The sequence below is a fragment of the Caretta caretta genome, chromosome 7 (assembly GCF_965140235.1).
Source record: "Caretta caretta isolate rCarCar2 chromosome 7, rCarCar1.hap1, whole genome shotgun sequence".
In the NCBI taxonomy this organism is placed as follows: Eukaryota; Metazoa; Chordata; order Testudines; family Cheloniidae; genus Caretta; species Caretta caretta.
In genome coordinates, this window is record NC_134212.1 from 25059155 (window position 1) to 25085551 (window position 26397).

At 38.2% G+C, this 26397-nt stretch overlaps 1 protein-coding gene across 23 annotated transcripts in view; it reads right to left on the reverse strand.

Moving 5' to 3' along the window:
- Positions 1 to 26397, reverse strand: part of SLMAP (sarcolemma associated protein) — a 158384-nt gene that overhangs the window by 32803 nt on the left and 99184 nt on the right. For 7 of the 23 annotated variants that reach the window (XM_048856659.2, XM_048856643.2, XM_048856644.2 and 4 more), the window contains exons 10-17: positions 23364 to 23501; positions 22560 to 22728; positions 22423 to 22473; positions 21808 to 21858; positions 12384 to 12446; positions 4747 to 4803; positions 1158 to 1238; positions 814 to 873 (exon numbers count right to left, since the gene is read on the reverse strand). In XM_048856659.2, the coding sequence (XP_048712616.1) occupies positions 814 to 873; positions 1158 to 1238; positions 4747 to 4803; positions 12384 to 12446; positions 21808 to 21858; positions 22423 to 22473; positions 22560 to 22728; positions 23364 to 23501 (670 nt within the window). Of the gene's footprint in view, positions 1 to 813; positions 874 to 1157; positions 1239 to 4746; positions 4804 to 7424; positions 7509 to 12383; positions 12447 to 21807; positions 21859 to 22422; positions 22474 to 22559; positions 22729 to 23363; positions 23502 to 26397 lie in introns of all 23 variants that reach the window. The other 16 variants (XM_048856649.2, XM_048856638.2, XM_048856640.2 and 13 more) reach the window with 7 other exon arrangements.

Consider the following 26397-nt stretch of genomic DNA (forward strand, 5'->3'; position numbering starts at 1 on the left):
GAAGCAAAAGTTTACCTTTCAACATGTTAAATATAATGGTATATTAATATTTTATCACTTGTATTTAAACTATTTTTCATGTGATCAATTTGAAAAAATTAATTTGTTGAACATGGCAAGTTTGCAGTTAAATAGTAAATACATTTTTAAGTCTGACTGCAGTATGAAGGTCTCATGCAGAAGAATTTTATTTTCTAATTTAAATGTCCAAAGCTAATATATCCAACGTAGGCTGTTTTGTTTAGCAAAACCTGAAAAAATCTAACATAACATCTATGATGAACAATAAATACATTCATAATTGAAGATTTAACAGTTCTTTAAATATAAATAATACCCAAATTATAAACGAAGGAGTCTTTTTCATCACTGATGGAAACAATTTACACAGATAATAGCCATTTTAAGCATTATTGGGTAACAATGACCAGAAGAGATACACGGATTATTAACCAAGAAACAGAACACAAAGAGAAACTATTATTTTCTTGACTCGTGCTTTAAGTTATACATGAAGATTTATTTTAACAGTACTGGTGTGAACTGGGAAAAAAGATTACTCTAATTTAAAATGTCACTTATCTCTACACTAACAGTTGGCTACATTAATTTCAGATGAATGAATCAATTTCTTTTCAAACATACTTCCTTAAAAAAGTAATTTAAATATTTAAACTTGAGCACTTCTCACTTAACTACAAATATTCATCTGACAGAAATATAGAGTCCTAGAATAAAACACACATGTATTATTCAGAATGTGGGTCTGTCACACAACATCTTAAAGTTAAAAAAATATGGAAATTTGTTTACCTTTTAAAAGAGATACTTTAGCAATAGGTTCATTTAGCTCTTGTTCATCCATTTGGGCATCTAAACAAAAAATTTAAATTGCTTTAAAACAGCAGGTAGACTAGAGTCAAGTTCTACAAACAGATTCTACAAACAAACTGGAGAAACCTTTATTGTCCTCTCTCTCCCCCTACCCCAAACTGGTTACAAGGTAGCAAAATACTATATCTCATGTTGTTCTTTAATTACACTTGATTTGGCTGAGCGAAATATAAAGTGTACCTTATGTTCTAGATTCTAATAGCAAACCTTAACATACTTACCAACACCAAAGCCATTTTGCAGAAATTTACACCCAAATTTACCTGTAGTGTCGTCACTGCTTTTCTCCTTGCTTGGACTAAGAGTATCTGACAAATCAGATTCTTTTGCTCTTGCTTGGTTTTCTGTAAGAGACAAAGAGAACCTCAATTAAAATGTGTGTGTGTTTCCTATGGCTTTTAGTAGAAATTCTAGATCTACTGCTAGATGCTGCTTAAAGTGCAGAACTGAAGAAAACTGTTACACTTGTGCTTTAATAAAAGCCAGGGTTTTTCTTGTGGCTTTAAAATCCCACTCCAAAATGAATTAAACAGCCGTAGGATCACATATTTAATGTTACAGTCTAACATGAGATGGTAACTGCCTCGTAGATAGCCTCAGCTTTTGTTTAAAGTTGTACTCTTGCCAGTTGGAACCCAGTGTAAAAGCTGGTTGTTTTGTTCAGTCTTTCCGGGAACAAATCAGAAAAAAACAGCAGCAACATTTCCAGAACAATACAGATATTGTATCATGATGGAAAGAAAATGCTGCTGAGAACAAAACTTGATTTTGCAGTGTTTTGAATAAGTAAAACAGCAGCAATAGATGCCTACGTGCATTGTGTTGTAATATAAATTTGAAATGAACTATGAATAAAGATTAATCTTAGTAATGTGAATCATCAGTATTTTAACTAGTTTTTAAAAAATAGTTTTAAGTTTAGGTTATGTTAACAGGAAATGGTCTACATGCCTGCACAAAAGCACCTCTGAAAGGGCTTATGGATCAGCCTCCTATATTCTGTCCACTAGATAGTTACATGAAGTTTAGTGGAACCATGAAAGCAGTTTTTTGGCTAGGTCTAGAGACCTCACAAAGAGAGAAAACGGAAAGGGTAGTGGACTTCATTAACTAATTCATCCTTTTCCCATGCAACAGTCCGCTTGACTCAACAAGGCCAAAGACTCACTTTATATGCCTGTAATAGCTTAATTTTATTTCTGAACTTCAATTTAGCTCAGATGGATGCACGCAGACACAATGGTGGTGGACCGAAAGACAAGAATTATGAATCATGCCCTCATCATCAAGGCTTGAGGACACATATAATAAACTATTCCTCGCTCATTGAGCTCTGGCTTGTTTGGATAGCACTATTGTCTACCCACAAATTGGAGGACCCTTCTCCTCGGGCACAAGTGCCAGGTAATGAGGGATTTAGATAGACAGCTATTATAATGCTCCCAATATAGAGTCTTTCCTTCCATATCAGCATGAAGCACTGTCATCACAAATCCTGTCTTCACCTGCTGATATTTAATGTACATGCCAAAAGAAAAAAAAAAAGCATCTGGCAGAAGAGGGAAGAAAGAATATGCAGTTATAGACAAATAAGTGCATGGGAAACCTATCGGGATTGGCATAACTTTCTTTTACATAATTTGATATCAGACATCGTGAACTTGCTATTTCTTGTCACACAATGACTCCATGGAACTGAAAAGCAAAAACAAATTCAACAGAAACTAAAGTCCTTGCTCTGGGAAACAGACAAGTAGTCAAAGGGAAAGAGACAGATAGATTAACAGAATACACTTTTTCCTTTCATACTTTCAGACAAAGTAAAAAAAGATTGTACCAGGTCATTATGTCAGAGGAATATCCAGTTGTGGGAGTCACAACAGAAAGTAAACAACAAACAAGATACCTCATTTTTTGTTAACAGACGTTAGTCAAGAAAGAAGGTGGTAGCCATCAACATACACATTCCCCGAAGAATGATGGTTCATGAGTTCTGGCAGCTATTTTTATATCCCACAATTTGGTAACACAAAGCTCGTTCCTGGGATTTTTCTTTCATTTCCATCTTTTCACACTTTCAATATTATTTATATTTAAAGAACTGTTAAATCTTCAATTATGAATGTATTTATGGTTTATCATAGATGTTATGTTAGATTTTTCAGGTTTTGCTAAACAAAATACCAAAATTACAAACTAAGGAGTCTTTTTCAACACTGATGGAAACAATTTACACAGATAATAGCCATTTTAAGTATTATTGGGTAACTTTAATACATGAGATAATAAAATAAAGTCTATTTTAAAATTTGTTGACACCAAATGTTCAGGTAGTTTTTTGGTCATCCTTGGTTAAGAAGCCTAAAACAAATATTAAAAAGAATAGGGGTATTTTCAGGAGGAGCAGTGGCAGTCTTAAGGAAGGAAATTCATTCAGCAGTCCGATTCTGATCTCAGTTACTCAGAGTTTACCACAATGTAACTGCGATCAAAATCTGGCCCAATAGCTAACTGTACAACTATTTAGTGTAAGTCACTTATTCGTCCCCTACTTTCATGAATACTAAGCTCACTTTTTCAAAATCTGCAAGTATTGCACTTTGATGAAAAACTTGCCTAATTTTTATATACCACAATTTGGTAACACAAAGCTCTTTCCTGGGATTTTTCTTTCATTTCCATTTTTTCACACTTTCAATAGTGAAAGTGAGTTACTTTAATAAATGAGATAATAAAATAAAGTCTATTTTAAAATTTGTTGACACCATACTTATTACACTATTAATAGATACTAAAAATAGCTCATCATTTTGCAAGATAATACTGGCATGCAAGTGTTAAATTACAGTTAGGCTTATTGTATGCATTCTTTTGCCAAACATGGCATGTTTTCTAGAGTTATACAAGCTCGGCAACAAGCTAAAATGGAGTTGCACAGAGAAGATGAAGTAATTCTAAAAACAAAGTTGGAATCCTGAACGACCAAAATATGTTTAAATGTAACAATATCTATGCTAATAAATGGGCAGAAATCAATACTCTGATATATTAAGAAACATTCATGAAAAAAAAGGATGAAAACGTTAATGGTTAAATGTCAGCACTTTACCACTATATCCACTGAACAAACAAAATATTAAACTGTTAATATTGTGCTCAATGTGGGGACTATCATAAATTACTAACATCTATAGCACTCCTGATTTTGGCTCTGCAACATGAGGCTCATTAATATTAAGGGACTTAAGTTGCCCAAATAAATATTTGTATTTTAGTTTTCCTTATAAAAAGATTGTGAAACAAGAAAGTGACAAACTTTAAAGGGTTGCACATTCATGTTTTATCTTTAAAAAAGCAGGTTTATAAGATTAGGGTTCATTTTAACACTGTTAGGATATTTCTAGATTATTTACAAAAACCCACACCTTTTCCCTCTTATCTGTTAACAAAGACTAACTAATATTTTCTGGTTCTGCTCAGTGAAAAAACTCAGTCTGAAATTTATTTAGTAGTGAGAGATTTTAATTTGCAAAAAATTCCTTTAAAAAAAAAAAAAAAAACTTTGGATGAGAAATACACAGGTAAGTCAGTCAAGAACAGTCCACCAGACACCCCCATCCCTCAAAGTATAGTTTCCTTCTGGTTTCTCCCCCTAAAATACTTATATAGTGATGTATCAATGGACACTAACTATATTTACTCTCTTTGTGGACTTGTTAAAAAGTTACCTTATATTTCCAATATTTAACAAAAATATTACTAAGTTATTGGTTTAAATCAGAAACTTATTTTAAAACACACCCATTACATAAAACATGTTTCAAAATGAGTTATATAAATCAGAAATCTAACCTCTCAAAAGCTTTGTTTCTTCCACTTTGGTTAGATGTCCTTCGTCTATGAACTTGTCTGCCAAACAAAATAAATGTTACTATCCAAGTCCATATTCAGCAAACATTTCCTTGTACATGTCTATGTCGTCCACATTCCATGACCAAATTTAAAGAGGACAGTATTACTCCATACCCCTGCTTAAACAAAAATTTGATTCTGGCATGGGAAACTAAGCAGATCATCACGCAGTTAACTATAACTTTGCTATAATGCAAAGCATAATGAATACAGCAGAAATTATGTTAAGTATTTGCTTTTACTATTTAATAATATCCATTCTTAAATACTTCAGCTAATTAATGAAGGATTAATTTTACTTTGTAAAGTTATTCTAGCGGTTTTTTATATTTGACTGAAAAGTCAAACTGAGAACAATTAGCATTTACCAGCTTCTTAGAAAAACTAGATTTATGAGAAAGTGGAGTTTCTGAATTTATAGCCTCCCCAGATCTCCACTTCTAGTTCCTGTGACCAGGTGCCCACAGAGATGGCCATAAGAAGAGCCATTTTACACAAAAAGAAGAGTGGGATGATGAGCATGTATTCAAATGGGCTTGGACAGCGGGCATTTAGCACAACGTTTTGACTCCCAGGGTAACAGTCTTATTTGCGCCTCACTGCTAAGTAAGTGCCTTAGAGAACCTGTTATGGAAGACCCGAATGGGAACTGTCCTCGTTTTCCCAAAAATCAAGGAAATCTTAATACAGTGATGGGCAGTGTAAAAAAAAAAAAGCCACAATTAATATGAGAGATTCTAATAGCAAGGTCCCTAACCAATTTATGGAATCTTCAGCTCTTCTCCCCTTTCTCATTACAGGAAGATCTGCTTGTGTGTTTGTGTTGTTCTGGTTTTTTTGGAACAGAAAAGATACAGTTTTTTGTTTTTGTTTTTCAAGTGGGAGAAATAGTTGTAGTGATTGTTCTGAATATAGTAAAAATGTTTACTCATAAAGATGGGCACCCAAGAGTTTGAGGTAATCCTGCTCCAGATACAAAGTAACAGTAAAATACCCCTCCAGTGCTGAACAGGGTAAGGAGAGACAAGAGTGGTTAGAGTTGGTTATCTTTAGTTTTCCTCTGGCTGTAAGAAGCTTTGGATTTAAATCCCTGACTGCAAAAGCAATGCTCAAGTTTGTTCTTGGTCTGTACTTCACTAAAGATTGCCTCATGAAAAAGATGGATGAGGAATCAAGTAAAATGAGTGTCTCCCATACGAAGCCGGAGTGGGGAGGTAGTTTTTTTTTCTCCAAGGCCTTTCAAGATTAAGTCCCCAGTATGACTCTGGAGAGTAAAGAGAAAGTTCGGAGGAGCTATCTACACCCTAGAACAGACTAAGATCTTAAAGCAAGGATGCAAGTAGCCAAGATATTGCCCGTTAACAAGATGGAATCTTGAGCCACATTGTTGAGTACATTCACAGTGAAGAAGTGCTTTGAGAGGTTGCTGAAGCACAGGATAGTCACCCAATTCACAACTCATTTCCTCTCCCACCAATCATTCAGACCAAGCTACAGCAGTTGTATGAAGCCATGGTGGGTGGATTGTGTGTGTGTGTGTTGGGGGCGGAGGCACAATGGATCTCCTGCCCAAAGCATTTTCAACCCTTCTTTCCTGGCTTTTGGGGGGGGGGGGGGGGGGCAAGAGGAAGGGAGGAGCAGGGCAAAAAAGAAGTATCCTTTGTCTTGCCTTGTTCCATGTTGTTACAGAACTCTACTGAGGTCAGAAAAAAAAGACTGGATTTCACATATACACCAGCCACAGTTTCTTCTAGCAAGGCAAAAAAGCACCTGAGGAAGACTGCCCGCCCCCCTGGAGAAGGAGCTGAACATAAGAATCCTGCATCCACATTAGCTACTCACCTGCCTGATTTATAGATGAGAATGTCTCCATTCTTAACAGTGGCAGCCACATCATAAAACAATTAGTTAGAATGGATGTGTGACTAGTTTAGGGCAGCAAATGTGTTGCAGATTTTGGACTCTGCACAAATCCATGCATGGTCAAAACTAAAAGCAGTCTACAATTAGTGTAAAAAAAAGAAGTTGGTCTTTTTTGACCTTGGTCTATTTTCCTGGCCAACTCAAATTGCTTCCAGCAGTGTATTTTCTACATGTTTTTTATTAAGAATTCTGATGAAAAAAAACTAATTTTTAACGTTTCCTCCACCACAGTGATTCATAGTGTGTTCATGTGTGTGGAGACAGTTTATGAGTTTAATACAGGCTTTGCAGACCACAGTTTGATTTTTGGCATAACTTCTTCAGTAAACCCAACATCACACATGAATACAGCTGATTGATTAAAAGCTGCTATTGATGTTTTCCATTTGTATACTGTACAACAGTTTAACAACAGTATGCAAGATGCCATGAAGTATCAACAAAGTTCAAAGCAAATGGAAAAGTTTGTTTTGACTTGGCCATATTTATATATGGTAATAAATACACAGGACTTGGTGATATATGTAGGAGATTTTGAGACCCTGCAAACCAACTTTGGAATGTGGCAACATAGTTTTGAGCAGGCTAGACTTAGAGTGAATATTGGTAAAATCGAGGCTATGACAAGTGTGGGGAGCAGGACCATAAAGGACATCACAGACAGACAGCTTAGAAGTGTGAAATAATTTAAATACCTGGGATCAATGGTTGGTGCCTATGGTGCCATCCTGCGATATGCCCAGCATTTTGGTGCAAATGGAGGGAACTGACTCCAGTTCCTTGTGACAAGAAGATACCAATAATGTTAAAAATTACAGTGTAAAAAACTAATTTGATCCATCCAAATATATGGGACCGTGACTAGGCCAGCCATTAGAAAAGATTTCAGTATGCTCTCCACTACAGAAATGAAGATGTTCAGATGGAAAGACATGCCGTGATGGGAAACAAAATGAGGTTCTTAAGGGACTAATGTGGGGGTTGCTCCAATTGAAAACAAATTGAGGAAAACTAGGCTATGCTGATTTGAGCATATCCAGCAGAAACCGGAGAGCTATACTGGTATGATTGCTCTTGCAGTGGTTGTGGGTGGAAGATGACCAAGAGGGAAAGCAAAGTCTTGATACATGGACTGGGTATTAGCGGACCTTAGAGAGACCAATCTGTACAACACCCTGGAATTCAATCACGAGTTTTGGAAGAATTCTATAAAAGCTGCAACCCCAAATAGGGAAGTAGCAAGAAAGTAAGCAAAGAAAACCATAGGACCAAATTCGGCCTTCTTTACTTAAGATTAGCACCTTATTCCACAATTCTGCAGTAAGTTATTACTCAACATGAGTAAGGCTAGCAGACACTGGATTTGTTAGAGAATCTGAAGTACTCCTGTCTGTATATTTTTGAGAAACTTATTTTCGAGAGGGGCTTACAAAGTAAACTATTTGAAAAAAAACAGATATATCCATATTTTTGGCTGAATATGTTTATGCATTTGTTAAAGTTTTTGATTACCATACCAGAACTGATATTCTCCAATGACTGCTCCTTGAGAAGCTGGCATGCTTATACAGTACAGTAGTTTATTTTAAGAATTATTTACTGAGACTGTGTACTTCAGAGGTAAAGTGCAAATAATTGTTTTAAAGTTAGATTGCATGTTTGCTTCTTTATGATGAATGAATGTGGCCTGAAGGGTTTTGGGGGGGCTTTTTTAGGGTTTTCTGCTTGATTTTCTACCTTAGAATTACCCTTTGTCTTCTTAATTTATATTTTAGTATCTTTGGGACAGGGACTGTCTTATTATTATTATTTGTATTACTACAATAATCGTACCTAATCATGGACTAGGACCCCATTGTTTGAGGCACTGTGTGTTCATACAGCATATAGCACAATAGTGCACTGTAATTATTACTACTACTCTCGTAATAATAATGTTAAGTCTTCTAAGCTCAGAACAGTTTAGGTGCATCAGCTCACAATAAACATGTTGGATCTTTAACAAGAACATCTTTTATCCAAAGTGACAGTGTCTGAAGTTACATAGGAGTTAAAAAATAATTATCCCGTATGTTTGAAGTCTGACGAAAAATGCTTTCCCTTAATTGCTCACAAGTAACTCTTTAAGCTTTATCATTTTATTAATATTCAGACAAAGCATTAGAGCGTCTTCAAGGGCAGACAAAACTTTAAGCCCATTTAATATATCAGAAAGAAGCAAAAGGTCACAAGCCCAATTTTCCCCTTTGTAGGTCACCTTTAATGTGTCCCATATGTTATTTATTTATGAAAATAGAAATAACCAGTAAAATAATTAAAAGAAATTTCCACTTTTAAAAATAAAAAACTTGCTTAAAAGTTTAAGGGAACAGTTAGTTGTACATAAAATATACCCACTTTTATTTAAAAAAAAGCACAGAAGCAAAGGTTAAAATACCAATGGGAGAAAAAAAAAAGGCAAAGCTTAAAATAGGAGGAAAATTGCACGTTGCATCACTTTCCTCTTATCTGCATACTGTTTTCACCACTTTTGGGATAATCAAGTGTCCCACATTAACAGCAATGTATCACTACAGACCTAACAAAAGACTGAAAAAGTGAAATCCTGGCCCTACTGAAATCAATGAGAGTTTTACCACTGACTTCAAAGTGACCAGGATTTCACCTTATAAATATGGTGAAGCAGTCCAGCAGTTAAGGCAAAAAGCAGTGAGAAATGAAGGGAATAGGTGAGGAGCAATTAACAAACATATCAAGCTACTGTCCTCCCAGACCATTCAAAACAGGGTTTCACAAAACTTTTCATAGTGTGGCCCAAATCTTAAGGCTGGGATTTTCAAACAAGCCCAAGGAAACTAGGTAACTAATTTCCATTGTATTGAATGGGGATTTTGCTGTAAATTCCATTAGGCTCCTCAGCAAATTCAGGCCTTAGTGTCTTCTGAACTATATGCCACCACTCCTGCCCCCAATTTGCGATGGCACCAACTACCTTCACTCCCATTACTGATCACATAACATCCCTGTCGCGACGACAGTAGCTGGTTACATAGATTACAATATCTATGAACACAGTAAGTATTTTGTTCTCTTTAAGAGTTAATCACAGTCTTCTGATGCTCTTCATTTCATCTTCTGTTTTTCTTTCTCCCTACTTGTGCTTTGCTACCACATAATTCCCCTTTCTTCCTATCTCTGCAGACATCGTTCCCTCCTCCTCTGTGCCCTTAGAAATGCTGCTCAGCCACCACAACATCCTCTTCTCTTCTGGACACACTGTATAGCTGTCTCATTCCTTTCTCCCCTGCTGGTGCCTGGCATATCCAGTCTTACTGGTTCCTCTACTTCTCTTTTGTAGCAGCAAACACTAGCAGAGGAAGCTAGACTGACAGCTCCTTTTCAGGCATTTTTACAGATCTCCAGTCTCTCCCTGTGGAAAGAAAAACCTGGACAACTGTAAAAACTCCTGGAAACAAACAGAAAAGTCAGTATAATGTGGCTAGCTCTGTGGACTAGCTGTAATCATAGCCCAGTTGCTTTCTCTGGTGATTTTAGCATGAGTGATAATATTTGGTGTGTATTTTAAAGTCCCAGCTCCCAGAGTCTTGTGAATACAGGAGGATCACAGCCTTCATTTTTAATTAAAATCCATTTCTAGCCTTCATTGTTGCAAGGAAAAGCTTGAAAGCGTGACAAGTGTAGCCTAAATGTTCAAAACCCAAAATGTATCTGTTTTCAGGCTCATGATTTTTGTGGCCTTGACTCATGATTTCTGAACAGTTAGGGTTGGCATTCTGATAGTCCAGATTACAGTTTGGGAACTGCTCATTTAGAATTTCCAATTTCTTTTCTTATCTGCTTAGAAGGAAATATAAATTTACTCTTTCAAAAAGTTTGTTTATTTATATTTACATATTATTCCTCATTCAGTGGCTCCATTTTTTTTTAAAGCAAGAATGAAATATTAATATTTGATCAGGTTCTTGAAGTTTGGTGTTTTCACCTATCAAATTCTCCCCACTTCTTTCAATACGTTTTATCTTCTATTTTCTTATCTCTCTTACTTCAAAGGCATGTTGAAATCTTTTAGTTAAATCAAGATGATAACTTTTGTATCCTTATAGTGATAGAAGTGCTCATCCGCTTTAGTTTGCAGACCTCATGCTAAAAGGTCAACTAATATACAATTTTAATTAGCTAAAAGAGCAAACAATGCATACATCATACCACTGAAAATGAAGTTCACTTCATCAATTAGGCCAGCAAGCTTACTTTTACTATGCCTTCTGTTGGAAAGAGGAGCCTTAAGTAATCTCCAGAAAGCTTAAAACTACTGAAGATAATTTTCTTTTTAAGTCTCCACTTGAGAAATTTTGGATCAGTCCCTAAAGTTTTGGAAGATACAGCCCATGCCATTTTTAATGGAATTAACCTGTATTTAATTTTATGTATTTTGGTTTATTGATAATTTTTCTTAGGTCTTCTGAAATGGGCATTAAGAGTATTCTGATATAAATTAAATGTATAATATTGTATTCCTCACCTTAAAAAGCAGAAACCCACCAATAAATTCATACTATGCGATGTTCATTACATTTTGGCAGTGAATCTAAGAAACACAACAGCGGTCAACATGCATAACTACAAAAATCAATTGTCAAAGAAAAGTATTGCCTCACTTCTGTTTATGCATACTTCTCTCTGCTCTATTAATTCATAAATTTAACTTAAATGTTTAAAGTTACACCTAACAAATGTTGTAAAAACCTTCCTAGCACAACAGTACTGTGTGTGTGGGGAAGCAGTGTTCTTTCTGGCGTCTCCATGCTATTAAAAAGAGTTCTATTTTCCAGCTATGCTTTCACAGCGCTTTCAGGGTTCTCCCCAGCTCGTGCTCCTGTCCCAGCTCACAGAACAAGCTAAGTAGAAACAGAGTTTTTCCTTAAAGATTTGCTCCATGCAGACATGACTGTTTCTCTACTAATTATCCTGAAAACCATTCGCTCTGAAAAGCAAGTTTTTCACCTCAAGCACAAAAATTATCTGCCTTCCTACAAGATCAGTAGTAAGCACTTATGCTCCATTTCTTTACATTTTTTGGAAAATCTTATATTTCCACATGAAAATACTAGTCTCTTTTATAGTTTCGTTCCTGCAGTCACACTTGACCTAGCGCAAGCTGCATTATAAAACCTTAAAATTATCAGAAATTACATATATAATGCTAAATAGAGAAGAGACAACAGGCACCATTACCTCATCCCTATCTGTCTGCTGCAGCCTGCAATGTTTATTTTAATTGGCAATGTTAGTCAGGCTTCCAGCTTCTCTTATTTTCCATGAATGTTACAAAATTAGGTCAATCTTACACACATACGGCAACATGGTAGCACTCATGCTCTCTCGCTGATAGAAAGTAATAATAGATTAAAGTGTTAAACACAGATCATGTGCTCAGCACTTTACAAAAGCAACAAAGATATCTCCTACTCGTAAAGAGCCAACTTCGTTGGAGTTCATAACGCCGTAATTCTATACTTACAGCGCATTTCCACTACTGCAGAAATATTAAGCAGTACTGATAAATGTATTTTTCATTTTTGATATTTTGGTTTTTTGTTTTAAAGTCAATGTGATGAATGCTCTGTACTCACTCTGGCACTCTATGAACTGATGAATAAAAGTGCAGTCCCCTCCACTCTTTGAAAGAAAGTGCTCTAGTAAAGAAAGAAACACTTCAGTTTACATCTCCTCATCATCTTAGAACTGATTTAACTATAAAATCTGAAATATACATTAAAATATTTGTAAATTAGGCGTTATTCTCAGATTTCAATATGATGAATCAACCTAATATACAAGCAGACAAGACATATTCTGTTGAAATAGTTAAGAATTATTTTTTGGAGATTAGAAATTTTACAGATTGTTTTTTAGACCTAGTTGCATAAAATATTGGGAAAGTATACTTAACATATTCAATTAAAAGTATGTTCAATTTTTAAAGTGTAAACTTTAATACTAAATTTTATGGAAGTTATTAATGAAAATGAATGAAAAATATGTACTTCAAGAAATATTATACTATTTCTAAAAGTCTTTATTTAACAAATTTAGTAACTGATTCATTTTACAAAAATTCCTACATTTAGCACCAACTAGAACACCTGTTTCAGTTTAGCTGTCATAAATCACACACACACACACCTACCTGACTCTACTTCCACTGGCAAATCTATAGTTACACCAAAGATTTAACTCAGTGTTCACCAACAGACTTAAATTAAAAATAAATTTAGAATATATAAGATGATGCAATCCTTGACACCTTCTTATGCTGCAGTTTACTGAAATATCAAACCCCCCAGCACTGAGAGACAAGCAGTTCCTACCATTAGTATATTATTAGTTTTGAACAAAAAAAGATTAAATCCTTGCACTAAGGGGGGAAAAAACATTTTTACATATTTTATTCTTAATTTGAATATTTTTATACTTATTTTAAAGAGTCTTCTTGGAGCTGAAGTGATTTTTTTCTTTGCTCTTTAATTGTAATCCCTCCTAAAATTTGAAAATACATACATACATACATACATACATACACACACACACAGAGTTTTGTTTTTTTACATTGGCAAAGGTAATTTTTCCTTGGGTTCTTTTGGTTGGAGTCTCATCACAATAAAACACAATGAGATTTCTTGGAAACACAATGGTCTTGTGTGTAACATCCTGTAGTGGGTTCAATTCCCAGCTCTGCCAAAGACTTCCTCTGTAATCATGGTCAAATCACAGTCCTTGCGAGGCTCAGTTCTCCATACATAAAATGGGGATAACAATACTTCCTTTTTCATACACAGTCTTTACTCTTTAGATTGTAAGCTCTTTGGGTCAGGCACGGTCTGTCTTTTATTACATATTAATAACACCTCGTGGAACGAGGGCCTGACCTCTGCTGGGGCCTCTATTATTCTTTGTATTACAGAAAAAGGAATGGAAATATGGGGGCATAGTGAATACAGGGCAGAAGTAGGTGACAGGAGATGGGGGGAAGCATGACGGAGAATGTGAGTGGGGCAGCTGCCTATTTTTTCTAGATAGATAGAAGGAAAGGAGGAGAGCTTACTGCACAAGGTGTGAGTAACTGGAGTTCTTTGAAATGTGTCCCCCTATGGGTGCTCCACTTCAGGTGTGCTCATACCCCTTGCACCTTTAATCAGAGATTTTTGGTATTAGTGCCTATTTGGCCTGTGCATGCACCTTGTGCCCCACTCCAAAGTTATATAGGGCTGTGTGGGCAAACTACCCACAGTTCCTTCTCTACCATGAGGCCCCCAGAGGAAACTCCAAAGCAGAGGGGAAGGGGGACAGATAATGGATCACCCATAGGAACACACATCTCGAAGATCTCCAGTTACTGCATAATCTGAGATAACCCCTCCTTCTTCCAGTAGTGTCCCTTTGGGCACTCCACTTCAGGTGACTACCAAGCAGTACCTCCAGCTGGAGGAGGGGGTTTCGGCACTAAGTCCACGACTGAAGACAATATAACCTTTTTACTAGCAGTATCTGATTTAGAAAACTGGTATGTATGGAAATCCATGTGGCAGCCTTACAAATATCCAGAATAGAAACATTCCTGAGCAATGCCGTAGATGTAGATAGAGATCTTATGGAATGGGCCAACACCCTAGGAAGAGTCCATATGTCTGTAAATTTATAGCAAATGTGATACAGACAGAAATCCACTTAGAGAGTCTCCGGGTGGAAACCTCCAAACCTTTGGAGCTAACTGAAACAGATATGAACAGTCTGGGTGACTTCCTAAATTACTTAGTTCTGTCCACATAAAAGGCTAATGCCCTCCTAAGCATTGAAGTGTGTAAAATGACATCCTCTCTAGAATTTGCGAAATAACCAGAAGGTGGATAACTTGGTTCAGGTAAAACTCAGATGACACCTTGGGTAAAAATTTTGGGCATGGATGTAATGAAACTTTGTCCTTGAAAAATACTGTAAAATGGAGGCTCTGCTGTTAGAGCCCCTATTTCTCCAACCCTATAAGCAGAGGTGACGGTCTCCAGAAAGGCTGTCATAGGAGATAAATTAACAAGGGAAGACGTAGTCATTGGCTCAAAGGGGGGAGAGCCCATAAAGGATCTAAGTACTAAATCAAATTCCCAAATAAGAGTAGGTTACTTAACATGGGGAAAAAAGATTCCCCAATCCTCTCAGAAACCTTACAGTTGTAGGATGGGAAGACTGAGAATACCTCAACCACTGCATGGAAGGCTGTTATAGCCACCAAGTGGACCCTGATAGAGCTCATGGATAATCCTATCTTTTTTAGCTCTAGGAGGTAATCAAGGTATGATTGAGAGGGAATAATCAACAGGTGGAACACTTCTCTGGATACACCTCAGGCTGATACTTACCTCTACAAGAGAAAAAGTATCTCATGGAATCTTTCCTACTCTTCAGTAATACCTGTTGTACCTCCCTATTGACTAGTCCCATGAATCATCAAGGAGCCAAGCTTTGAGATACAGTATCTTCAGGTTGGGATGAAGAGTGAGGCTGGCATCCTAGGAAAGGAGATGAGGAGCGGGCAGAAGGCTAATTGCCTGACCGATGGCTAGGTGAATTGGATAAAGATACCATATCTGTCTGGGCCACACTGGGTCTATTAATACAATTCTGGCTTTGTCATGCTTTATCTTGTTTCTTACATTCAGAATCAGGGGCATGGGGGGAAAAACATATAGAAGACTTCTTGTTCATGGAACAAGGATGGCAGCTCCCAAAGAGAAAGGACCCAATCCCCTTTCTTGAGAAAAATGTTTGCATTTCTTGTTGGTCACAATGGCAAAGATCTATTTTTGGAACCCACTAAGTCAGAAAAATTTGACTGAAAATCAGAGGTTCCAACTCCCATTCATTGTCCTGTGAGAAATGCCTGCTGAGGTAGTCTTAACCTGTTCTGTTTCAGTAAGTTGCTGAAATAAGAATGCAATTGGCTATATACCAGTTCCAAAGCTTTAATGCTTCATCACAAAGGGAAGGGGGACCTTGCCCCTTCTTGTTGGTTGATACAGAACATGCAAACTATGTTGTTCATGAGGATTTTTATTGACTTGTTCTTGATTAAAGGCAGGAAGTGGATACAAGCATTCCTGACTGCCCTCAGCTCAAGAAACCTAATGTGCAGTTGTCTCTCTTGGGTAGACTCTTTGCCTTGGGTAGTGAGGGTCCTTAAGTGTGCCCCCAGCCCAGAGATGCATCTGCCATTATGGTGATAGAGGGAGGAGGCTGAACAAACCAAATCTCTGGTCAGACATTATCCGGGTTCGTCCACCAATTGAAAGTCTCTTACCTGATGAGGGACTGACACGAACCTGTTTAAGCTGTGTTCGTTCAGAGTAAAAAACAGTCCTGAACCAACCCTGGAAACACAGAAGGCAGAGCCTGGGAAGTGGCATCACAAAGGAAACCTGCCATGTATCTGAGTATTTGAAGACAACTTATTGATGTCTGTGGGCTGATATGAATCTTTGAGATGAGATTTACCAATGTCGAGAATCTGTTGGGGTGAGGGTGGAGGTGGGGAGTTAAACCCTGGCTGATACAGTGTCTAAGGAGGCTCCTATGTACTTTTTTTCCCCCTACGTTTCTTTTTTAATACCAGGCTCAAAAGGGGATTTCTTGATGTTGAACTGCAACGCTAGTTTGCAGAACAGGGATCTCATTATCTTTGTGGTATTGAAAACCGAGTTGTAAGACCAGCCATTGAGTAGCCATCAAGGTATGGAAAAATGATTATCCCCAGATGTCAGAGGTCAGCTGTGACCACCACCTGCACGTTTGAGCACACACTTGGGGCAGATGAAAGAACAAGTGGGAGCACTCGATACTTCAGGTGTTCTACTGAAAAGCACAGGAATAGTTTGAGACATGGGTGAACTGTGATATGAAAATAGGCATCCTGAAGGTTGAGGGCCAAAAACTAATCCCCTGATTCTAGTGATGGAATTATGTCTGAGAGAGGCACTACCCTGAATTTCTGTGACTTGACAAAGTTGTTTGTCTTAGATTCAAAATCGATCTCGATTCTCTGTTCCTCTTTGGGTCCAGAAAAGAGTGGGCGCAAAACCCTTTTCCTCTGTGCTGAATAGTTCCTTGTACAGCAGCCATTGGCAGAAGTGAATCAACTTCTTGCTTTAAGAGATGCTTGTGAGAGGGGGTCCCTAAAGAGGGATGGGGAAGGGGGCTGGATATAGGGGAGGGAGGTAAAATGGATAGCGAACCCTGATATAACCTCCAGCATGCAGTAGTCTGATCTGATTGTTTGTCCCATTTTTTTTCCGCATGGGAGAGAGCCTCCAAAGGGTTGAAAGTGAATAAAATATATATGCAGCTCGATGTTGTGGGATATTTCCAGGCTCTCGAGCAGACTATCATCTGAGCATTAGTTTTGACAATGACAGCTCAGTAGCGGGTGCAGAGGAAGCAAGTGGTCTCTTACTCTGGAACCTTGACTTTTTCCTGGGTGGTTCATATGGTCTCTGGAATTCTGAGAATGAAGTGGAGTGGGATCTTTGAGCAGTTTGGGACCTTGGATCCAGCTACAGCATTGGCTGCATCTAACGAGTTCTGTAGCGATGCTCTAGCTAACTGACCTTCGTAATAATAGCCTGAAACAGGTCATGCTGACCAGACGGCAAGCGCCCAATAAAGGTGGTGAATTTAGCATATTTGAGTGATTTCAATTTAGGACCATGAAACTCTCATGGCGAAATACAGAGTGATGGATAAATAGGTCTTTCTGATGAATAGATCCAGGCACTTTTGGTCCTTATAATATGGTGCAGCTTTTGCATTATATTGTCTGCCACATTGGTTTACTGCCTCCACAGCCAGGGACTTCGATGTTGGATGGGAGAACAAAAATTCAAAGTTTTAAGCCAGCACATAATATTTCCATTTACACATTGGCAGAATTATTGTAGGGGGTTGGATGGATTTAGTAGGATCCAACAGGGCCTTCTTAAGAGGCATGGCAACTCAGGTAGAGGGAGTTCTTTGGAGAATGTCCATGAGCTTATGTTGTGACTCCCTGACCATTCACTGGTGCTCGAACCAACTTGGGGAAACAGACCCATCTTTGGTGTAGCTCCCTACTCTTGTCAAAAAGTGTCAGGATGGAAATCCTTTTGTCTGAGGTGCCAGCAAACTGTGGATGGAAATATTCAAAGCAGAGGGGAATTCCTCCTTTTCAAGAGGTGGACACGAGCACTCTCTGAAGATGTTGGAGAGTCAAGCAGCACTGGGGAAAGGTCAGACCTGAGCAACCATGCTTGTTTTGGTACTGATAACCTTTCAGTGCCGACTAACGAGGGAGACTCTGGTTCCCTCAAAACTAGACCCCTTGAGAATCTGAACTCATGGAGTACTCATGGAGTACTAGGCGGGTTTGAAGAGCAGGACCCTGTTTTGTGGTCAGTACGGAGGCTCTATGCTGCTCTGGCAAGTCTACTCTGGTTTAAGTAGAGGGTACTAATGATGGTGTCTTCCCACTACCAAGGTTATCTTAGTGACCAATTTAAATGTAGACAGTACTGAATGAGTTGTGGGTACCATTCTCACAGAGGGGCAGGCTTCAACGATGCAGTGACCGGCTTGTGCGGCACTGAAGATCTCAGTACTGAGGCATGCTTGTTCTTTTTCTCTGCTGAGCCTAGAGCCCTGGACACAGGATTGTATCGAGAGTATCTGGATCCTCAGCCATACCCAGAGTGGGATGAGAGGTCTCTGCCATGGTCTTGCTCTGCAGGGACCAAGGTCTATTTTAGATTAACTCCTTCTGTGGGGAATGACTCCCTTTTCTATGGGTCTTCTCCATGGACAGATCAAGATGAACATGCCAAAGTTGATGGAGCACTCAGCAACCAAAGTCCTGGGGGGTCTCTTGATCTGGATCTGAGGCCGGATAGAAGGAGTGCTTCATCATTAAGAGACTCAGTTTTAGCTCCCAATTTTTCCTTGCTCTGTCTTTAAAAGCAGAGCAGATGGAATACTTTTGTGAGATACGGGACTCTCCCAAGCACCAGATACAATTGGAATGCCTGTCACTGATTGGGATAGCCTCCCAGCAAGAGATGCACTGCCTGAAGCCAGGAGAGCCTGGCAGAAACAGGGGCAACAGTATTCAGAAGGGGAATGTCCCCTTCCACAAAGGGGAAAGGGATTGAGAGAAAGTCCCCCTAAATTTCTAAATAAAACTAAAGAAAAAAAATAATAAAGAAGGGTAACTAAGCTAAATAGACTTAGAAAGTATGGCACATTAATGCTCCATCTCAGGCCAAGGTGGTTGACAAGGAACTGAGGGCAGCTCGCCCACACAGCCCTACATGTCCTTTTGGAGAGGGACACAAAGAAGTGCAGGGTGTATGCACGGGGCGAACACGAACGATTATGTATTTAGATTAAATTTTGAACCTCAGATGACCACGTACAAATTGGGAGTGCAAGGCTTCCCCATAGAGTTGAAAAAACCCACAGCCAACAAAAAAAACAATGATATATTTATTTATCTAAATATCATTTTAAAACCAATTTGACTCTTACATTTCAGGGCTTGGCTCATTATTTTGCAGTGCTTAGAGGTGGCGGTACAGTCACAACAATGGGGAGAGAATTTTCAAAATGAAAATACGGCTGTAAAACCACAAAAATTGGCGTATGCATTAACTGAAATGACTGAAAAATTTCTAGATTTGACAGTTCCTTTCAACGTTTTTGTTCTAAAATACATACATCTGTAATCTGGAAGTCCACAATTTAAAAAAATAAATAAAACATTTCAGCTTAGCTTTAAGCTACTCTTGTCCAAAGTAGTATATTACTTTCTGAAAAAAATCCTAACCCTCAATTTTCTTATGGTTTGGAAAGCATGAAGATTAAAAGTAGTCATGGTGCACCCAAGTGTTTTCTACAGGATACGTCACAATTTCAGTAACTGAAAACATGACATTTCAGTTTTAAACCATTCTTTCACTTACAAAAAAGTGAACTCACTTTCTTATGGAAATTTTTTTTAATCGCTTTCTAGAGATTAAAAACAACTCCACATCTGAAGAGCTTTCTTAAACAATTATTAAAATGTCACTAAGGTTAAAATTCCAAAGTTTTGAAACTCTGGACACTAAGATAGAATGCTACATCAGTAAAAAAAATAATCTACAGCCAATCTGGTGACTTGGCAGTAGGTCAGAGAAATACCATACACAAAAGACATTAGCACTAAGGAGTAAGAGACAATATGCATCATAATTAAGTGTCTGGAATTCAGGATGGAGTTAGGAGAGATAACTGGTACTTAGGGGACTTTAGCATATAACTAAAGTTAATCACACTTTCACTTTCTTTAGGTATCAATCTAAGTTTTCCCCATGTGTGTTTTACACATTCTGAAATAGCTACAAACCTCACGTAAGAAGCCTCCGTTTATATAAAAATCTAATAAAGGATCAATGTATAGTATTTTAAAGTTTGCTTCAAAATGCATATGGCACTTATAAAGGCTGCAAACATTGGTCAAACTCTCTACACAAGTGTTTTCTGCTGGACAATTCACAGCATCATCAATCTCCATGGAGGCCATGCAATACAGTAAGCACGTTAACGGCAGTAAGAAATCTATTAGTGGAAAGAGAATGTCAATAAATATAAAAGAAGGAAATGGTAGAACTTCAGAACCCTGTCTGGAATAGCACTGGGGGCAAGGTTAAGCATGGTAAAGGGAGAATTCATGCTTGAAAGATGATGGAGACAAAAATATTGACAAAAATAAGTCTGCATGCTAAAAGTTATGAAATACTTAATATGCAAGCAAAATGGAACTCCCAAAATTAAGCCCTATAGAAGAACTCATTCCGCTTGGAAAAAAATACTGTATTAGCAGCAACAACCTTTTTGACTCTATAGAAGTAGAATAAACATTTTTTAAAAGCATTGGATCTGAACTACTATGTGCCAGTTTATTAAATAAGATTAGTGATCAAAAGCAATAATGCTTCCAATCAATATTTAGTGTGGCAGATAAAAGAACATCTTCAGCATTCACCAAGCGAAGTTATTTTACAAGTCCTTTATTGCAAAAATATTTTTCCATTTTAGCACCATTTACAGTACATATTTTCATGAGACACAAAAAATTTAAATTATGATTATTTATTGCAAAACTTAAGTCTTTTCCAACATTTTATAATCTCAAGCACTCTATGCCAAGTTCTAGCCTCACACATGAGCACCACACTGTATGTGGTCAAAGCCTGGGGTTGATTACTACATATGGTGTGATAATGCACACTTTTTGACAGAAGGAAAAAGCAACCCCAGTCTTAAAAATATATAGGTAATTAAACCCCCAAAAAGTAAAGTTTAAAAAAGTATATTTAACTTAAAAGGACACAGGTCATAAAAAATCATTTTAAATTCCTTTGTGGAAAAAGGAGGTTACTGTATCTGTTTTATTAACATCTCCGATAAAAACTGCATTTTAAAAATCTTATTTAGTTTTTACTATTTATGCTGTGTATATACTTATACATTTCACTCAAGGTAGAGTTTGAAAACATTCACTTGCTTCTAATAGTCAGGCCTATTTACTTACCTCTTCTGACTTACTAGTTGAAGAGTATAATGTCTGGGTGGCAAGCAAGTACAAAAATGTTTACACTGATTTTTTAAAAGTAATGAAACTATTTCTGCTAATATAGTGGCAGGATCCTGACATCTTAGGCAGACTTCCTTTGAATTCAATGGGAGTCCATCTGAAGAAAGGTTAAGCTATTACTTTCTGGTTTGGCTCATTAGGTTTTGAAAAGCCTCATTACAAAACCTAGATTTGAAGTCTAACCAAAAAGACTGCCTTTTTAACAGGTGACAATCTACATATTTTTTTGTTTTAAAAAAGTAACAGGAAATATTAAAAACAAAATCTTAGAGAATAAACACAATTTGTTCAAGTTTAAACAGCAACTATAAGAAAAAAGTTAGTCTTTATTTAGGATACACTACCTTTTTCTGCACTCCCATTAATTTTAGGTATGAAGTCATCAACTTGTATGCCTACGATTAAGAAAGGGTATTATTTCTGGATTCAAGCGAAGTATTTTATGTAGAGCACTGTGTAATGTAATTGGCTTTCCATACTGTCTCCTTATCCTAAGTATTGAAGCAACAATCAAACCAAATAATCTATGTTAGGACACATGATACAATTTAATGATACCTTCTTGCACGACAGATCCTGTCACATATTGATCAAATGTGTCAAAAATTACCATCAAGTAAGTAAAAAAAAATATATTTTTTTTAAAACAACATTTTCCTACACAAACATATTTGAGTTCACAAGCAAGCAATGGACAAAAGAAAAACTTGATGAATATTTTAAATAGCAGTGCCCTCTTCTGGTATTTTGTTACATTGATATTACTTTCAATTTTAACAGGTCAAATGCAACTATGATCAGTGATTAAGAGGAAACAACAGCCAAATGCATAATTTTAAATGCTTTTTTCTTACCGTCAGCAATATCTAGATCATAAGGATTGCTATAATATAATTAATGGGGTAAAAATTTAAAGATGAAATCCAGCTTTAAGCAAAGAACATTAATATCACACCTACCTAAGCTGTTGTGTTCTTTAAGAGTTTTCTCTTGCAGGTGTTCTAACCGTACTGTAAACAGAATTCCAAGAAAAAGATATTTCACAGATTAAAAGAAAAAAGATAAAATCAAAGTATTTTTTGACTAGATGACTGACCTTGTAAAGCAGTTAGCCGTTCATTGGTGAAATCATTATCTGCTTGCAAAGCTTCTATTTTTGCCTGAAGCTCTTGTTCTCGCTCTTCCATTTCATTTATTTTATGTTGCAATTCCTTTTTCTCTGCCTGACCCTTCTGTTGGATTTCCTCTTGTCTTCCTTCTGCCACCTGATCAAATGTGAGAAAAAATTAAGTTATAAGACAACGATGCACTAATTTGAATGTGAGTGAACATTCAGATGTGACTCCCTTTTTAGCCACTCTAATAAAGAAAGTTTAATACCCATCTGTAACCTTTTTCTACAAAGCCGTTTCCAGAAGTAAGTTCATGGAAACCTTATTTATTTCATATAGATACATTTTCTCCTGTATTTCCATTTCTTTAATGTAATTCCACAGCAATTTATTCCACAATTTGTCCTAAAAGCCTCTGTCCATCAAGACACACCTTGTTTGGAACCATAACAAAAGATAAAACATCCCAGAACAATTTCTACATTTTATTTTCAATAATTTTATAGTAAAACAAAAACAAACATCTCAGTTTTATGTGGACAACATAGGTGTCCAAAGAACTTTTTAGGACAGCTGAACTGCTTCAGTTTCTCATTTCACCAATCAAAATGCTTAGGTTCATGAAACAGGTCTGTATCGTCATTTACCAGCTTGAAAGAGAGCTGTGTCACTCCCTCTCTGGTGGTAAAAAAAAGTTACCTTGAGAATGTTATTACTAGTTTTTACTTAGCAATGTTAGATTGCAAGGACTAACAATTGCAGAAGGTTAGATAAAGTTCTGTTCCTACCTTCAGTTTGTCAGAGAGGTCTTTAATTTCATTTACAGCTCCATTGTACTTGTTTGCTAATTCTCTTAATTCTTCCTGAGTCCGCTCATTCATTTCTTTCAGGTGAGTACATTCATCTTCAGTGTTACTTAAACTTCGCTATAAGGAAAAAATTAGTGCATGTGAAAACCAAAAAATAGCGACAGTTTATGAATATTGAAGTTTGATACTGAAGATTTCAATTTATGACAAGAAATATGATCTAAAAACCTCTTTGCTTCAAATGGTTAATAAAGGCCAAATGGATAGATCAAATGTTGGCAAAAATATTACCTATTTAAAAACACCTTTGTAACATTCAATTTAAATAAGAATAACCACACATTAAGTGGAGAAACAAGTTGTGTGTGCAAGAAAAAATGAGAGTAGGCTCTGGAGAAAAAATGGTTACTAACCTTCCATAACTGTTCTTCGAGATGTATTGTGGATATCCATTCCACACTAGCTGCGTGCATGCCACCTGCACTGTGGCTGGAAATTTTTCCTTTACTGGCATCCATTGGGCCAGCTCTAGCGCCCTTTGGAGTTGCGCACTTATGCACTGATATAAGAGGTGCCACTGGCCCCGCACCTTCTCAATTCCTTCTTGCTGGTAACTCCAACAGAGGGGTAGGAGGGTGGGTCATAGAATGGACATGAGAAACACATCTCAAAGAACAACAGTTACGAAAGGTTAGTAACTGTTTTTTTTTCCTCTGAGTGCTTGCTTATGTCCATTCCATGCTAGGTAACCCACAAGCAGTTCCCCAGGAAGTGGGCTCGGAGTTCATGGACATGCTGACTGCAACACTGCTCTCCCAAAACTGGCATTGTCCTGGGCTTGTTGGATGATGGCGCAGCATGAACTGAAGGTATGAAGAGACAACCAGGTCATGGCTCTGCAGATGTTGTGGATTGGTACCTGTGCAAGGAATGCTGCTGACCAAGCCTGGACTTTTGTGGAATGAGCAGTCATAGTAACTAGAGGCAGGACATTTGCCTGTTCATAGCAAGCCCAAATACAGGCAGTTATCCATACATGCTTCTTTAGGTTGACACAGGTAGCCTCTCATCTTTTCCACTACTGCCATGAAGAGTTGCATGGATTTGCAGAAGGGCTTAGTACTCTCAATATAAAAAGCAAGGATCTGTCTAAAGTCCAATGTACGAGTCGTCATTCCGCATAGCTTTTGTGAGGTTTTGGGAAGGAGACAGGTAGAAAAATGACCTGGTTGTGGTGGAATTGAGACACCTTCTTTGGCAGGAAGGCCAGATGAGGGTGCAGTTGGACCTTGTCCTTGAAGAACACCATGTAAAAATGGTTCTGACATAAGGACCTTGATCTCAGAGACCCTTCTGGCCAAGGCGATCGCCAGGAAGTTGACCTTGCAGGAGAGAAGTAGTAGGGAGCATGATGCTAATGATTTGAAGGGGGCCCTCCGTAAGCCTTGAAAGGACCAAGTTTAAGTCCCATGGGAGTAGATGAGAGTGCCAGACCCTGATGCTTTAGGTGGAGCAAACAGTCCAAGACAGACTAAAGAGAAGATTGGGATGGAGAGAGATCCTGTTCGAAGGCCCAGTAAATGGAACGTTTCCACTTGGCCAACTAGGTAGCCCTGGTGTAAGGCTTTATACTACCTAGCAAGACTTGTCCAACCTGTTCCAAGCAGGCCTGTTTTTCAGGGTTCAGCCATGCGGCACCCATGCAGTTAGGTGCAGAGAGGCGAGATTTGGGTGAAGCAACCGGCTGTGGTCTTGCGAAATCAAGTCCAGGCAGAGTGGCAGTGAGAGTGGAGTTGCCACTGAGAGGTCCAGAAGTATGCCGAACCAATGCTGCCATGGCCACACCAATGCTATCAGGACCACTCTTGCCTTGTCCCATTTGATATTTAGGAGAACCTTGTGAACCAAGGCAATCATTGTAAAGGAGTACAATAGGTGGCCTGCCCACGAGAGCAGGAAGGTGTCGGAGAAGGAGCCCGTACCGTGCCCAAGCAGCAAACAGAACTGATGGCATTTTCTGTTTTGCCCAGTGAACAGGTTCACATGCGGAGGCCCCCACCTTTGGAAGATGACATGGATGACCTCCGGGCAAGAAACCACTCGTGGTGAAAGGAGAAGGACCTGCTGAGATGATCCGCCAACACGTTCTGGGCTCCCGGGAGGTGAGACACCTCAAGAGTAATTGAGTGTCTAACACAGATGTCCCATAGACCAAGGGCTTCCTGATGTAGGGCAGAGGATTGGGCCCCTCCTTGATTGTTGATATAGAACATGGCTGCTGTACTGTCTGTCAGGACTTGAACCACCTTGCTGAGAACTGGGGAATACTTGATATGCCAGGTGCAACGCCCTGAGCTCCCTGACACTTATGAGCAGGGAGAGTTTTTCCCAGTACAAGAGACCCTGAGTCCTGAGGTTATTGAAGTGGGCTCCTCAATCTAGATCTGACGCATCCAAGACTAAAAGACATCAAAGGCTGTGGAGCCACAAAGGGCATCCCCTTCATTACTGACCTTGACTTCTTTCACCAGCCCAGAGAGGTGAAGACTGGGGGAGGGATTGTAAGTACTGAGTTCAAGTGGTGTCTGTTCAGGGAGTATACTGACATTAGCCACATCTGAAGGGGCCTGAGGTGCAGCCTTGCATGTTGAACTGCCATATAAGCGACTATGTGACCCAGTAGCTTGAGGCACACTTGAGCTGTTGTGATTGGGTGGGTCAAGACTTTGGATATCAGGTTTGCCATGGTCTGGAAGCAGGCCTCTGGCAGGAAGGCCCTGGATTGGGTTGAGTTGAGCACTGCCCCAATAAATTCTCTGAACTGGGAAAGAGTTGACTTCTGCTCATTTATCAGCAGACCCAGCACTCTGAAGATGGTTCGGACTGTGCACCGATGCTATCTTGAGCCTGCGACCAACCTTTGATCAGCCAGTCATCAAGGTACAGGTAGGCCTAAAATCACCGGAAAGTAAACTTGCCAGAGCAAGAAAGGGTTGTTCCAGCAACTGTCATG